Source organism: Sminthopsis crassicaudata, chromosome 2, assembly GCF_048593235.1.
Source record: "Sminthopsis crassicaudata isolate SCR6 chromosome 2, ASM4859323v1, whole genome shotgun sequence".
NCBI lineage: Eukaryota > Metazoa > Chordata > Mammalia > Dasyuromorphia > Dasyuridae > Sminthopsis > Sminthopsis crassicaudata.
Window position 1 is genome coordinate 19,439,640 of NC_133618.1, and position 15,001 is coordinate 19,454,640.

Below are 15,001 nucleotides of genomic sequence, written 5' to 3' on the forward strand. Positions count from 1 at the left end.
ACTACATGCCCACTTGCACACACCTCACGTGTACATGCATCACTATGCATGTATGCATCTGCACCCACACCTGCAAGCCTTCACAGGCACACACTATACACACTGCATGCCCAGTTGCACACTCCTCACGTGTACAAGCACCCATTATACATACATGCATGGACACACTCACACACACGTATGTGCACACTGTCTCTTCCTTCTATTCCCTTTGGCCATTTACCTTTTTTCCCCTGGTGATGCTCTTTTTTTGTCACGTCCCTACTACTAATTTACCTCCCTGACACACACACACACACACAGAGAAAAGAGAGAGAGAGAGAAAAGAAACAGAAGGAGAAAAGGAGAGAGAGGGAAGCCTAGCCAAGCCAGAGTCATGCTCCAGTGGCTCTGCCCCACACTGTGTGTCTCTGTCTCTCAAGCTTTTGAGCTCTCGGTTCCATCACCCATGGCAGGAAATAGGGAGGCAGCTTCACAACAGTCCAAAACACGGCTTCGAAATTGTCAGTCTTTCAAAATTGCTTTGCTTTTCACTTGTTTTCTTTGTATAAATCATAGTCTTGTTTCACTCTCATTATTCTCTATTGGTCCCCATAGTCCAGGATTCTCTGAATTAATTTGTTTGTCATGTTTTCTGGTAAAAATAATATTTAATCACACTCATATATAACTTATTGAGCCATTCCCCAACTGTTTATGTTTATACACACACACACACACACACACACACACACACACACGCATGTAACTGTATATATTCTAGGATCTAAGATAACACCATAAACTCCAGTTCTTGTTTTCTTTCCTCCCTTTTTGTACCCTTCTTTGGGATCAGGAAGTTTTGTTTTGTGTGTGTTTATTCCTTTCTCAACCCACCTCCATCTCCGCTTGTTTTCCTCTTGGATTTGATTTCCACAAGAATGGGGGGGGGCAGGGGGGGAGATGGAAGGAGACAATAGCTGTGATTTGATTTTGCAAGTAGATGGCACAGTGGATAGAGCACTGAGATGATTCTTTGTCATGAGTTCCAATCTGAGCTCAGACAGAGTACTTGCTGTGGGACGCTGGACAAGTCACTTTACCCTGTTCGCCTCCGTTCCTCATCTGTAAGATGAGCTAGAGAAGGAAATGCAGATGTGACCGAACAACAAGTCTTTTTTAAGATTTCTTGTGGAGGAGGGATTCTGCTTCTTTTGTTTGATGCCAGTGGGTAGAAGTAGGAACCAGGAGTAGAGATTGTTTTCTTCTCTGTGTCTAACACAGTGTCTGGCACGTAGCAAGGGCTTGTTAGCTTGGTAGTTCTAAGTAGTAGTAACAGGAATGATGAATTGTTCTGAAGAGACACATTTGGGCTGGAGCTCAGAAAAGAACTCACCAGTTTGAGCAATCCCAGAACGCACAGTGCTACCATGAAAGGCAATGGTTGCTCAGGGTCATACAGCTAGTTAGTGTTAACTGTCTGAGCTTAGATTTTGAACTCAGGTCCTTCTGACTTCAGGGCCTTGTGCTCTATCCATTGAACTGTCTAGCAACTAACATTTTGGGTTCTAAGGTCCCTCCCGGCTTGGACAGTCTGTTCTAATGTCCTTTCCACTCTGTCATTGATAGAATTGTTCTAAGTTTATGGTAGATTGTGAACCATGTGTGTAAATTATCTTAGCTTCAGTGTGTGTGTGTGTGTGTGTGTGTGTGTGTGTGTGTGTGTGTGTGTGTGTGTGCATTTGTAATATCATATGTTTGTAGCCAAGAGTCTGTGTGTTGGAGGGGGTATGTGGGCAGAGGTATCACTCCATAAGGTCAAAGACCTTCTAGTGCCTCATTATTGCGTAGAGGTGTCCTATCTCCTTAAAGGCTTCCCTAATGGCCCCAGAGCTCGTGTCCGTCCTGCCGAGCTGGGAAGCTGCAGTGCCCGCGTTAGCGGTTGTGAAATTGTCTTCGGCCCTCGGTGGCTGAGATCACAATCTCTTCAGCTTGTTCCGAGGATGATAAATATAACTCCTGGCCGTGGCAACACACAGAGTGTGCCTTGGTGTCTCTGGAGGTATCTGGAGAGCCATCTGCAACCTGCAGACCGTAGCACGTCTCTGAACGGCAGCTGCGTTAGCGCCTAGTTTGTGAGCTGCCGGGCCGGGAGGGCGTGTGTCTAGCTGCGTCTGTGCCCGTGTGCTTGCCTGCATGTGCCTCTGTGTGTTTGCGCCTTTATTCATCCGTGATCGGTATGCAGGCCCTGGGAACTCCGCTGGCGTGGAGCCCTGATGACATAACTCCCCCCGCTAGGAGACCTGCTCCCTTTTCTCATGCCCGAGCGGCCGCCGGAGGCCAGCTATGTAGGGAATGTCGCCCGACTGCAAAGCGGCCAAGACTCCCCCGAAGCGGCAGCTCTCACCTCCTTCCCCTCCCAGCCGGGCGGGCTCTCGGCCCTCTGGCGGGCCCTCCCCTCCGAGCACCTATGAGAAAAGCCGTTCCTTCTTCTTCACATTCCTTGGGACTCCCGTTCGAGCTTGGATCACGTCTGGAGGGAGATCAAACCAATCATTGGGCACCTTTCTTGGAAAAAATGTTTGCTCTTTGGCAGAAATAGGCAGTCAGAAATCGGTGGGAACTCGGGTGCAATTTTCACTGACTGTAGGTTGTCCTAGTTAGTGAGTTGGCAAGGGGATTCTGGGGATGTGACTCAAACATCTGGCTTTTTTTACTCTGGCTTTTACCACGGTGGTGAGTCCATTTTGGAGTTGGGATGTCTGGGATGAAGGCTTGTTTCTGACACACGTGTGCTCTGTAACTCTCCCAGACTGGCCCCTGTCTACCTGACATTTTATTCCCCCAGTGTCCTCGAGGATTCTGTGATGCTGCCCTTCTTTCCATTCCTCCACCTGGATGATTCATCTTCCAGTACTGGGTCTTTTTGCACACATGTCTCCCATTCCTGCTTCCCTAGCGTTCTTCCCTTCCTCCATCACTGGCTCTCTCCTCTGAGATTTCCTCCCACTTGTCCAGTCTATTTGCATGGAGCTCTACATGTCCTGTCATTCCTCCCTTCCTCCCCTCTGTTAAACTGCCAGCCCTTTGAAAGCCAGGCTTCTTTTTGCTTCCGTTTATCCCGTGCACCTAGCACAGGGCCTGCCCTCCTAGGGACTTCGTAAGTACTTGCTAACAAGTTCCCATTGCCCCAAGCAGATTTCTGTGGTGTTGGAGTTTCAGATGCTGCTGGATTTAGGTCATTGGAGAGAACTTCCACATAGGAGTGATGCATATCAAGGAAATCAGAGGGCCAAACTCCCATTCCCCACCCACCCCCCCAAAAAAAGAAATCCATGTTTTCTTTGACTATCTATAGTCAGCATTTATTTTTTTTATTTTAAAAAATTTATTATAGTTTTTTATTTGCCAGATATACGCATGGGTACTTTTCCAGCATTGACAATTGCAAAGCCTTTTGTTCCAACTTTTCTCCTCCTTCCCCCCACCCCTTCCCCCAGGTGGCAGGTAGACCAAGACATGTTAAATATGTTAAAGTATAAATTAAATACAATATATGTATACATGTCCATACAGTTATTTTGCTGTGCAAAAAGAATCGGACTTTGAAACAGTGTATAATTAGCCTGTGAAGGAAATCCAAAATGCAGGCGGACAAAAATAGAGGGATTGGGAATTCTATGTAGTTGTTCACAGTCATCTCCCAGAGTTCTTTCGCTGGGTGGAGCTGGTTCAGTTCATTCTGCTCTATTGGAACTGATTTGGTTCATCTCATTGTTGGAGAGGGCCACGTCCATCAGAATATATCTTCATACAGTATTGTTGTTGAAGTACATAATAATCTCCTGGTCCTGCTCATTTCCCTCAGCATCCGTTCATTAAGTCTCTCCAGGCCTTTCTGAAATCCTCCTGCTGGTCATTTCTTATAGAACAATAATATTCCATAATATTCATATACCACAATTTATTCAGCCAATCTCCAATTGATGGGTGTCCACTAATTTCCAGTTTCTGGCCACCACAAAGAGGGCTGCTACAAACATTTTGGCACATACAGGTCCCTTTCCCTTCTTTAAAATCTCTTTGGGATATAAGCTCAGTAGTAGCACTGCTGGATCAAAGGGTATGCACAGTTTGACCACTTTTTGAGCATAGTTCCAAATCATTCTACAGAATGCCTGGATGTATTCACAACTCCACCAACAATGTATCAGTATCCCAATTTTCCCACATCCTCTCCAACATTCTGCATTATCTTTCCCTGTCATTCTAGCCAATCTGACAGGTGTGTAGTGGTATCTCAGAGTTGTCTTAATAGTCAGCATTTATTGATATTCTCTGGTGGAACTGAGATTGTGGATCATGGTGGGTAGCTCTCCAATAAGACAGATCCCAACTTAGCCACACCTCCTTCATCCTGGGTGACTCTTTTTTTCTTTCTTTTATTTTTTTTTTTTACTAAGGTAATTGGGGTTAAGTGACTTGCCCAGGGTCACACAGTTAGGAAGTGTTAAGTGTCTGAGACTAGATCTGAACTTCAGGGCTGGTGCTCTATTTACTATACCAATTAGCAGCCCCTTGACTCTAAAACTTGCTCTCCAACAAGTCTTCCCCCCGCCCTTACCTCCCAGTGCCCACTCAAAGAGTTTTAGGAGCCTTGATGTTCTTTGGCAACCAAATCTGCCTGGGGCGGGGGAGGAAAAGAGGGGGAGACATTCAGTACATGATAGCCTACCTTCCATTTCTGTCCTACTCATCCTCCATGGCATTCTTTAGGCCCTGTCTTACCAGTGAATCATCATGGTAACCTCCTGGGTCCTCCAAATGCCAACCAGGCACTTCTCCAAACCCTCAAGAGTCACCCACCCTTTATCATGTTTCATGATTCACCAATAAATAGCATCATCAAGAGAGTTTCTCTCTCTCCCTCTGCCTTTCTCCCACTCTCCCCTTTCTTCCCTCTTTCTCCCCCATCCCTTCTCCCTACCCTCCCTTGCTATTCCATTAGTATAAGGAACACATAAGAAAGCTCTGTACCAATGCAGGATCTGAGTCTCCATGAGTTGGCCCCTTGACTGGCTAAGGAACATACCCAACATTTCCTGGCTTCAAGACTAGTTCTTAAAATACTTAACCTCACTCCTAGCTTCATTAAAGATAAGGCAGTTGAGGTCTACCAAGGTCACTCAGGTAGTATGTACCAGGGGGAGGCCAGGAATCTAGATCTTCCTTGCCCTGAGGTCAGCCTTTTATTTGCTGAACTGTTTGGCTTATTATTGAAAGAGTATTTATGTTATGTATTGGACTACCTGCCATCTAGGGGAGAGGGTGGGGAAAAGGAGGGGCAAAGTTAGAACAGAAGATTTTGCAAGGGTCAATGCTGAAAAATTACCCATGCATATGTTTTGTCAATAAAAAGATATAATAAAATAAATAAATAAATAAACTAAAAAAAGAAAAAGGAGCATGCTAGAGATGGATTTGGGATCAGGACCAGTTTGAAGCACATCATAATTGCATAAAATATAATTATTTCACCTGTTCTTTCCTATTCAGTTCTGAGTTTAGTTCGTTTTGCTCCTGCCATGTCAATCCAAGACACACTTGTACCCCTGGCACTCTGTCCAGCTCCAAGTGTTGGACACAAGATCCCAGAATAGCAGTTAAAAGGGACCTAGGATCATGTAGTCCAACCTATCCCTGGAAAAGATTCCCTCCACAACTCCCCAGACTCCAAGCCTCTGATCAAAGAGACAACTGGCCGTACAATGGATAGAATGTTAGACCTAGATCCCAGAGACCTCAGTTCAACTCCCACCTCAGGCACTTCCTAACTCTGTGGCCTTGGGTTCTTAATTTTACCCCTCTGGGGCTTCCTTTCATCTCCTCTAAATGAGGGGCTGAAGAGGTCCCTTTTGTCTCTCTGAGCCAGTGACCTACATCGAAGAGAAGCACCCCACCTTCAAGACAAACCATTCCACTCTTGGATAGATTTCATTGTCTGGGCAGTAGGCTTTCTTCATCCACTTGATTTGTCTCCCCACGTAGATTGTCAGGGAACTCAATCTCTTGAGGCTTCACTGAGGGTGTCCTGTGGTATTCTGGAGCTGGAGTTCTTTGGCACTAAGCATCTGGAAGACCTATCATCTAGGGAATCCTTTTCCATTTGGGGATTCCCCCATGACAGTTGCAAATACTTTTACTGAGCAGTTGTCCCGATTTTCTCCTTCTCTTGGTGACATTAACCAAAGGGTCCATGAATAGAGTTATTTCTAGTCATTTCTACAAAGATTCATGTGTGGCAGTCTGGGATAGCAGGCAGAGTGCTGGATGTAGAATCAGGAAGACCTGAGTTCAATTTCTGGCTGTTAACACATTCAACTTCATGATATCAGTTTCATCATCTGTAAATTGAGAGAAGAGTTCCTTATTGTACCTAGCTCCTAGCTAGAATGGTCATGAAGCCCAAATGAGCTAATGCATATAAAGCGTTTTAGAAATGTCAGATATTATTTATGCTCAATATAGGAGGCACCTTTTTTTCTTTGAGGCTGGGGTTAAATGACTTGCCTAGGGTCACACAGCTAGGAAGTGTTAAGTGTCTGAGATCCGATTTGAACTCAGGGCTGGTGCTCTATCCACTGCGCCACCTAGCTGCCCCAGGAGGCACCTTCTTAAGGGTAGAGCTTTGTTGGTTGCATTTTATTCTCCTGTGTGAAGTTATTTGGGGTAGTCACAGTGGGATTTTTAGATTCCCGGAACTGCTCTGACAGTTCTGGGGTTTGAGATTTCTCATATGGGACAGACATAGTAAAGCAGACCCATTTACATCAAGGCTGCCTTTGTTATGTATATGGGTCTTTTTTTGTAGAGACAAGAAAGTACAGTTCCTTTGGGTCATTTTTGCTTTTTTGGATAATGATGCTTTGGGGGATTATTTTTCCAGCGAGTATTGGATGCTAAGATGTTAAAAGTTTAAGGAAGTACATTTCTATCATCAATAATAGCATGGGTTGCTACCAAAATACTGCAAGATCTGTTCCATTTTCCACATCTGCACTTTTTCCCTCCTATTGTGATGTGGAATGCTCTCGTTAGTAGGTCTAAACCTAAACCTAACCCCATTAGACCCCATATGTGTGATGGCAGCAGCCTTGTTGGGCTTGGGCCAAAGTGGAAGCTGGCCAAAGCTGCAGGTTTCAGTCTAATTTGAAAAAAGACTTCTTTACCTTCTGAACTATCTAAAAAGTGAAATGGGAATCTTTTGGAAAATAATGATCTCTCAACACTGGAAGTCTTTCAAAGCACAGAGGCACTAATATTTTATTTTTAAATATATATTTTATGTCATTAAATATTTTCTAGTTCCATGTAAAATTTATAACTCATTTTTTTTTCAATTTGAATTCCAAATTCTTATGTTCCTCCCCCCATCCCTTGAGAAGGCAAACAATATAATCATTACACATGTGAAGTTGTGCAAAACATTTCCATAATAGCTATGTTGCAGAAGAAAACACACACACACACACACACACACACAACAGAGAAAAATGTATAGTCTTAAAAATATACTTTAATCTTCATACAACATTCATCGGTTCTCTCTCTCTGGAAATGGGTAGCATTTTTCATCATGAGTTCTTTCGGATTGTCTTGATTAGACAGCTAGGTCTTTCACAATTGGTCATCCTTATAATATTGTTGTTACTATGTATGTTGTCCTTCTGGTTCTGCTTATTTCACTTTGCATGCAACCCTAAATGCGCGCTGCCTCCCGACTCTAACCCAGGTTCTTCTGAAACTACCCGCTTATCATTTCTTATAGCACAATAGTATTCCATCACCATCATATATCACAGCTTGTTCAGCCATTCCCAATGGATGGGCACCCCCTCTCTTTCCAATTCTTGGCCATAGCAAAAAGAGCTGCTGTACAGTTAGGTCATTTTCTCTTTTCTTTTGTCTCTTTGGGATGCAGACCTAGTAGTGGTATGGCTGGGTTAAAGGGTACACACATTTGGTAGCCTTTTGGGCATAGTTCCAAATGGTTGGATCAGTTTACAACTCCAGTGAAACATTCATGTTCCTATTTTTCCACGTCCCTTCAAGCATGTTAGCCAATCTCTGTGAGGTGGTACCTCAACATTGTTTTAATTTGCATTTTTCTAATCAATGCACTAATGCTTTGAATGAGGATTCTGTTTAAGGTTCAGGTCACACTGGGAGGGCTCTTTGACCTCTGAGATGTCATGTTTGCTCAGTGTAGAGGCGGGCGGTGTGTCGTGGTGGAGATAGGGCCATGCTTGGGGTCAGGAACCCCCGGGTGCATCTTTTCCCTCAAAGCTTACTCAACTTCATGAAGATAGACAAGACAGGTAATTTTACCCTCGGTTTCCTCATCTGAAGAGCAGGTCACTGGATCGTGTCTTAGAACTAGAAGGAAATTTGGAAGCCATTGAATTCAACTCCTTATCTTACATAAGGGGAAGTTGAGGTAGAGAGAAATTCAAGGATCTGTCCCAGAGCTAGAGTAAATGTGAGGCAGGATGATGTCACCTAGCTGATTTGTTGGGAGAATTGGATAAAATAATATTCCTTAAAGCTCTCTATAAATGTGTGCTCTAATTATTATGAGACAACTAGATGTTACAGTGGACAGAAAGCTAAATGTAAGGTCAAGACCTGAGTTCAAATCCCAACTCAAACATTTACCGGCTGTGTGACTTAACATTGCTCAGTTTCAGTGTTAAGTGAGAATAATAAGTGTCTACTTTAATGGGTTATTTTGAAACTCAAAAGAGCATCTGTGTAAAGTGCTTTGTGACCCTTAGGGCCCTATAGAAATGGGAGTGAGTTATCATTTCTGTTATTATCAGGACTAATGATGAGGTCAGCAGGAGGTTGAACCATAGAGCCTTTCTTTCCCCACTCTGGTGGAAAACATGGCTAAATGGTAGTATTGAAACTAAGCAGAGGGTCTCTGTATAGAAAAAAATATCCTTAAATGCCATTTTAATTCCTTAAATTTCTTAAGCATCACCTGTATGCATGAGAGGCAGCTGGCCCATTAGAATTGAGGACTGGTCTCAAGACCAAAAAAACTTGGATTCAAGTCCTGCCTCTCAGCTGGCAAATCATTTAACTTTTTAGTGCCCTGGGCAGTTCTGTAAGATGCTAAATGCCCAGGAAGGTGCCCATCTGTGGTAAGAGGGAAGGTTCTCATTAGCTCCTTAGACTAATGAAGTCATAGGTTCAGTCTCTTCTTTTCTTTTTCTTTCTTTCTTTCTTTCTTTCTTTCTTTCTTTCTTTCTTTCTTTCTTTCTTTCTTTCTTTCTTTCTTTCTTTCTTTCTTTCTTTCTTTCTTTCTTTCTTTCTTTCTTTCTTTCTTTCTTTCTTTCTTTCTTTCTTTCTTTTTTAATAGTTTTTATTTACAAGATCTATGCATGGGTAATTTTACAACATTGACAATTGTCAAATCTTTTGTTCTAATTTTTCCCCTCCTTTCCCCCTCCCCCAGATGGCAGGTTGACCAATGCATGTTAAATATGTTAAAGTATAAATTAAATACAATATATGTATACATGTCCAGTCAGTCCCTTGTTTTCATGCAACCTTTAACCTATAATGGGTCTTTGGGTTCCGTTTATAACTTTATTCTTTTTTTTTCCTTTCAAAGAGATCTTGCTTCCACTTAAAAGTGATATTTTCCATATCCATGCATATGCCTTTTATTTTCCTTTTAAGAGCTCATATTTCATGTTTCATCTGGAATGGGGGATGGACTCTAACTACAGTGAGAATTCCAGGGATGACTGGGGTTTTTTTTGATCATTCTTAGAGCCGTCTAAAAACTTTCTTAGAAAGGAGGAAATGCACCTCTCCCCTTTCCTTGGAGGGGCTGGACCATAGGAATGAAGTGACACAAACGTGGCCAAGTAGAGTTACTGTATAACTCCATTTCTTCCTTAAGATCAGATAAAAGCTTACTTTTCTACCCCTTGTCCCAGTTTACTGGGTTGTAGCTCCCCTCCTTCCTTCCACCCCCACTCAAAATATATCCCCCGGCACGGGTGGCCAACGGCCCACTGCACTGCACTAATGGATTGTCTTTCTGTCCCTAGCTATGGCGAGAAGGGGAAAGCGATCCGAATTGAAAAGGTTGTTTATACCGGCAAGGAAGGGAAGAGCTCCCGGGGCTGTCCCATCGCCAAGTGGGTAAGTTTCTGCCGCACCAGCTGGGATGGGCCAGCCTACAGCTCGGCCTGCTCAGCCTTGGCTCACCCTCACCAATGCAGCCTGTGTCCTGGGATGGCCTCAGCCTCAGGTTTCTCATTTGGTCTCCTGTTTCCATGTGGACTAGGGCTAGGGATGCTCTCATTTCTCAGATCTAGCCCGGGCTTGTAGGCTGACTCATTAAATGACTGAATAAAAAGTTGTTTTTAGCAGATATCAGATTCAGGGGATGGATCGTTGGTCGCTATTTGTTGAATATCAAATATTAGTAAATAAATCCAAGCCCAGTGATTAGAGATGGTTTGCTTTGGTGAAAAGAAGTCCAGCAAAAGAATTCTCTCTTTCGGTCATACCTGATTCCCCTTCCCTGTCCTGGCTTTGTCCTAGGTGTGGTAGTCTAAGAACTGTCATAATGCAGTGAGGGAAAAGTGACCAGACGGGAGGTTCCAAGGCTGAAGTTTGAGGGAGAAAGAAAGGAAGCAAGGGAGGGTGGGAGAAAAAAGGGAGGAAGGAGGTGAGGGTGGGAGAAAGAGAAAGAAGGAAGGGAGGGAGGAAATACATATGGTGGGGCAAGCTGCTTTGGTATATTTCTGGTGGGCTTTCCCTATAAACCTTTGTGCATGGGAGGACACCACAGACAGGCCCTCCTGGCTTCCATCTGTATCTGCTCCCATTCGGCTTTTCTTGCTTCCTAACACATGGATCTGGACCCATGTTGACAAACATCCATGCCCTGGGCTGCTGAGAGTGCTCCCTGGACTCTCTGGGAGCTTGTAGCAAGCAAGAGTGAAGGAGGTTTCTGAACAAATACCCAGAAAACAAGTTAACGAAGGAAGACTGCTGTTCAAATTCCACTTTAGATGGTAACTGTGTGTTGCTGGACGGGTCACTTACCAGCACTTAGCCTCAGTTTCCTCAAGTGGTTGGACTCAATGGCCTAAGAACCCTTGATAAATATGCCCAAAAGAAAGCTGGAAACTACAGAGTACAGGGAAAGCTTTCTGGAGCTGGTCTCTTTACCTGAAGAAGAATACCAGCTATGTGCCAGATGCTGTGTTGAGTACATTTTACAACACTATTCCAACAAGGGGAGAGAGGGTTTTTTGGCCTATTTTAGTTGAGGAAACTGAGGCAAAACAGGTGAAATGACTTGCCCAGAGTTACACAGTAAATACCTAAGAGCAGATTTGAAGTCAGGTCTTTGTGATTCCAGGCCCAGTGCTCTAACCACTGTACCACCAGCTTTCTCTAGAGAAGGATCTTAATTGGTGGCCATAGGGTGGGTGGTCTGAGAACAAAAGGAGAGGCTCATTTTGTGGAAGCTCAGAGAGGAGAGGGACTAGAGCCTGGAAGGATGAATGCTGAGAACTGACCATCAGATTTGGTGCTGAAAAAAAAATCCCTGGTAACTTGGTAAGAACAGCTTCAGGTGAGTCATGGACTCACCAGGAAATGACAGCAAAAGAGTCGGAGGTTTTTTGAGGACATTGGCTGAGAAAGCAAGGAGCAGTGCAGAGGCTGAGAGGGGAGGCTAGGAGGAATTGAGGCCCAGAAACAAGGCAGGATCAGAGCCTGGGGGGGAGGGGAGTGTGAATGAAGTTGCCATGTGCCACGTGAGATGGGAGGGAATGGGCCTGTGGACACACGCACAGGAATGGGCTACCTTGTGTCAAAATTTAGAGGGCTGATATGTATGAGCAAAAAGGGAGTATGGAAATGAAGGCAAATGTGTCATTAGGTCACCTCGGAGAAGTCAGGAGCCACTGTGTGTACAAAGTATCCCAAGCACGGAGCTACTGTGTCAGATTTGTTTAAATGTTTCTCTTTGTTACAAGGGAAGGCTTGCTGGGGCTCAGAGGCAGAGAATGAGAAGAGCTTTTGGGTAGGGAGATCTGCCACTGGAAACAATGTTGTGTATAAATAGAAGTAGCCACTGCTTTTGCCAAAAACTGGGGAGAGGAAGATATGGTAGGTCTCTTTCGGGATCAGAGACGGGCCTAGCCACGTCCAGAGGCAGCAGGGGAGGAGCCAATGGAGTGATTGTTACTAATCCAGTCTTCCTGGGAGGTCGAGTTCCCGGAGCAGAGGTTGGTCAGTGGCCGTCCCTTGGGAGGACCTCGGCTGGCTAGACCCATTTCATTTGGTAAACAGTGAACAGTGAAACTAAGGCTTCATGGGAGGAGGGGTGAGTTACCAGCAGTCTTGGATACTGCACAGTCCACACAACAATTCACTTTTGTTCTCTAGAACATAAGTCTGGCCACTTCTAGAAAGGCCATTGCTAGGCCAGCCGGCATCCAGAGAAGTGTCCCATCTTGGGAAGTAATCTTCACACTGTCTCATTAGAATCATTTTTGAAGCGAGGGAAAGAGCCGGCTAATCACGCCAGCCGGGTATTTGAAGAGGGATGAGGTTTGCCCCCAGAAGGCAGAGCTTTGAGCAGTCGGGGGCAACTCACACAGAAATGGATCAGCTTTACAGAAGGAAAAGCTGGCAAATTGGAGCTGTCCAAAAGATGGTGACTTTCTCATCCCTACATGTATTCGAGATCAGAGCACTCCTTATTTGAAGGGATGGAGGGGATTCCGGGCCCCCTCCAGATTGGTCCAAATGATCTCTGAGGCCCTGTCCACCTCCAGGTTTGGGTGCTGGAAAGATTCTGTGGTACTTCGGTGACTTGGGACTTGACCCAACTCTTGGGGAAGGGAGAAAGGAAGGAAGCAGGGAGGGTGGGAGAGGAGAAAAAAGGGAGGAAGGAGGTGAGGGTGGGAGGAAGAGAAAGAAAAGGAGGCAAGGAAGGTAGGGAGGAAACACATATTGGTAGGGCAAGCTGCCTTGGTATATTTCTGGTGGGCTTTCCATATAAACCTTTGTGCATGGGAGGACACCACAGAGGCCCTCCTGGCTTCTATCTATATCTGCTCCCATTCGGCTTTCCTTGCTTTCTAACACATGGATCTGGACCCATGTTGACAGCCAGTCATGCCCTGGTCTCTGGAGGCATCCGTGTGTTTCTGTGCACATGCACTTTCAGGCGGGTATAGCCCTTGGGTCTGCACATGGACACTTCCTGCGGGCTCAAGGGAAGAGAAGGCTGTTCCCACGGTCTTATTCTGGGGCAGGGCTCAAGTCCTGCATTGATGAGGGCTCTGGTCAGTGATGGGTACTAATACCTGCGTGTGGAAAATAAACCCTGGCAACTCCTGATTTCCCAATCTTTGGTGATTTCGCTAGGCTCCCAGAACAAACAAATACTGAATTGTCAGTGGTGTAGACTTGGACAAAGCATGTAATTTCTATGGGACTCAGTTTCCTCATTTGTAAAATGGAATAGATGATCTCTCCCAGTTCTAAATCCATAATGCTGTAATCTAAATGAAGGGAATACTAGGATTATGGTTGGGCCCCTCACCTCTACCCCTTCCCTCCTCTTGTCCGCATTTTGCTGATGTGTAAATTGAGAAACAGTGTGTAACTGACTGACCCCAAATCCTGTGACCCGAGTCCAATCTTGGTCAGCCAACCTGATTCAGAAAAAGCCAGAGGGCTTGGATTTGGATCCTGGCTCTGCACTGACTGTCGCTTGTGTGACTTTGCACAGCGCTGTTACCCTGTTCCTTTGTTTCATTGTGGTAAAATCAGGCAGTTGGATTTGATGTCCTTGGCTCCCTTCTGGATCTGAATATAGGATTTGACTATGTCCTGATGCTTAAAGTTGTCCATATGTCCATCCTTCCAGAGGCCTCATCTTGTTCCTAGAGAGGTTGGACAGTACCTGCTTGTCAGCTGGTGTGGAGGGCAGGTCTTCTTGGAGATGTAGGCTAAACCTGGAATTGTGGGCTGGGCCTAGAGGTATGGGCTAAGCCTGGAGATGTAGGCTAGACCTGGAGATGTAGGCCAGACCTGGAGGTGGCTTCAGAGGAGGTGAAGATCAAAGATCTAAGCATGAGACCATCTGGCTCAATCCCCTCATCTTCTATTTGAGGAAATTAGGGTCCAAAGAGACTCCTGAGGACACTCTCTGAAGCCATCTAGTCCAGCCCTTTATTTTACAGATTGGGAAACTGAGGCCTTGGGGAGTTCAGTGATTTGTCTAAAGTCATCCTCCAGGACCAGGACCCATTACCCTGCATCCCAGCATCCCTTCCTTCTCAGTGGCTGGGATTCTCTGATACTGTTGGCAAAGGTCTCTTCTGGCTAAAAGAGTCAGCGTGGATTGCCTTGAGCGAGTGTGCTCCCTCTCCCGGGCTTCAGTTTCTCATGTGTAGAATGATGATCTGGCATGGGGGCTTCCTGCTCTATATTATATGCTTCTGCATCTCTGGCTCCCTCACAAGGACAGGAACCTCGTGGCATCGGGGGCTCTGAGCGTCCCCCTGAACTGGAGGAAGCGGGCGCTGCCAGAGGGGCCGGGTCTTGCCTCCGGCCAGGCAGACCTACCCAACAGTCTGGTCCTTGTGTCTGTGCTGTAGGTCTACCGGAGATACACTGAGGAGGAGAAGCTGCTTTGCTTGGTTCGCCATCGCTCAGGGCACCGCTGTGAACAGGCCGTCATCATCATTCTCATCATGGTCTGGGAGGGCATCGGCCCGGAACTGGGGGACACCCTGTACCGGGAGCTGACGGAGACACTGCGCTGCTATGGGAACCCCACCACCCGGAGATGTGGCCTCAATGATGAGTGAGTGTGCACGGAAGCACTGGGGCGAGAGTGGGGAGGGGAGGAGAGGCAGATGGCTCCCTGCCCAACAGGAGGGTGGGGAACGGCACAGCACCCCGAGGTCAG

General features: G+C 45.6%; 1 protein-coding gene across 9 annotated transcripts in view; it reads left to right on the top strand.

Moving 5' to 3' along the window:
* Nucleotides 1-15,001, top strand: part of TET3 (tet methylcytosine dioxygenase 3) — a 138,876-nt gene that overhangs the window by 108,577 nt on the left and 15,298 nt on the right. For all 9 annotated transcript variants that reach the window (XM_074285459.1, XM_074285458.1, XM_074285460.1 and 6 more), the window contains 2 exons: nt 10,104-10,197; nt 14,688-14,896. In XM_074285459.1, the coding sequence (XP_074141560.1) occupies nt 10,104-10,197; nt 14,688-14,896 (303 nt within the window). The remainder of the gene's footprint in view (nt 1-10,103; nt 10,198-14,687; nt 14,897-15,001) is intronic.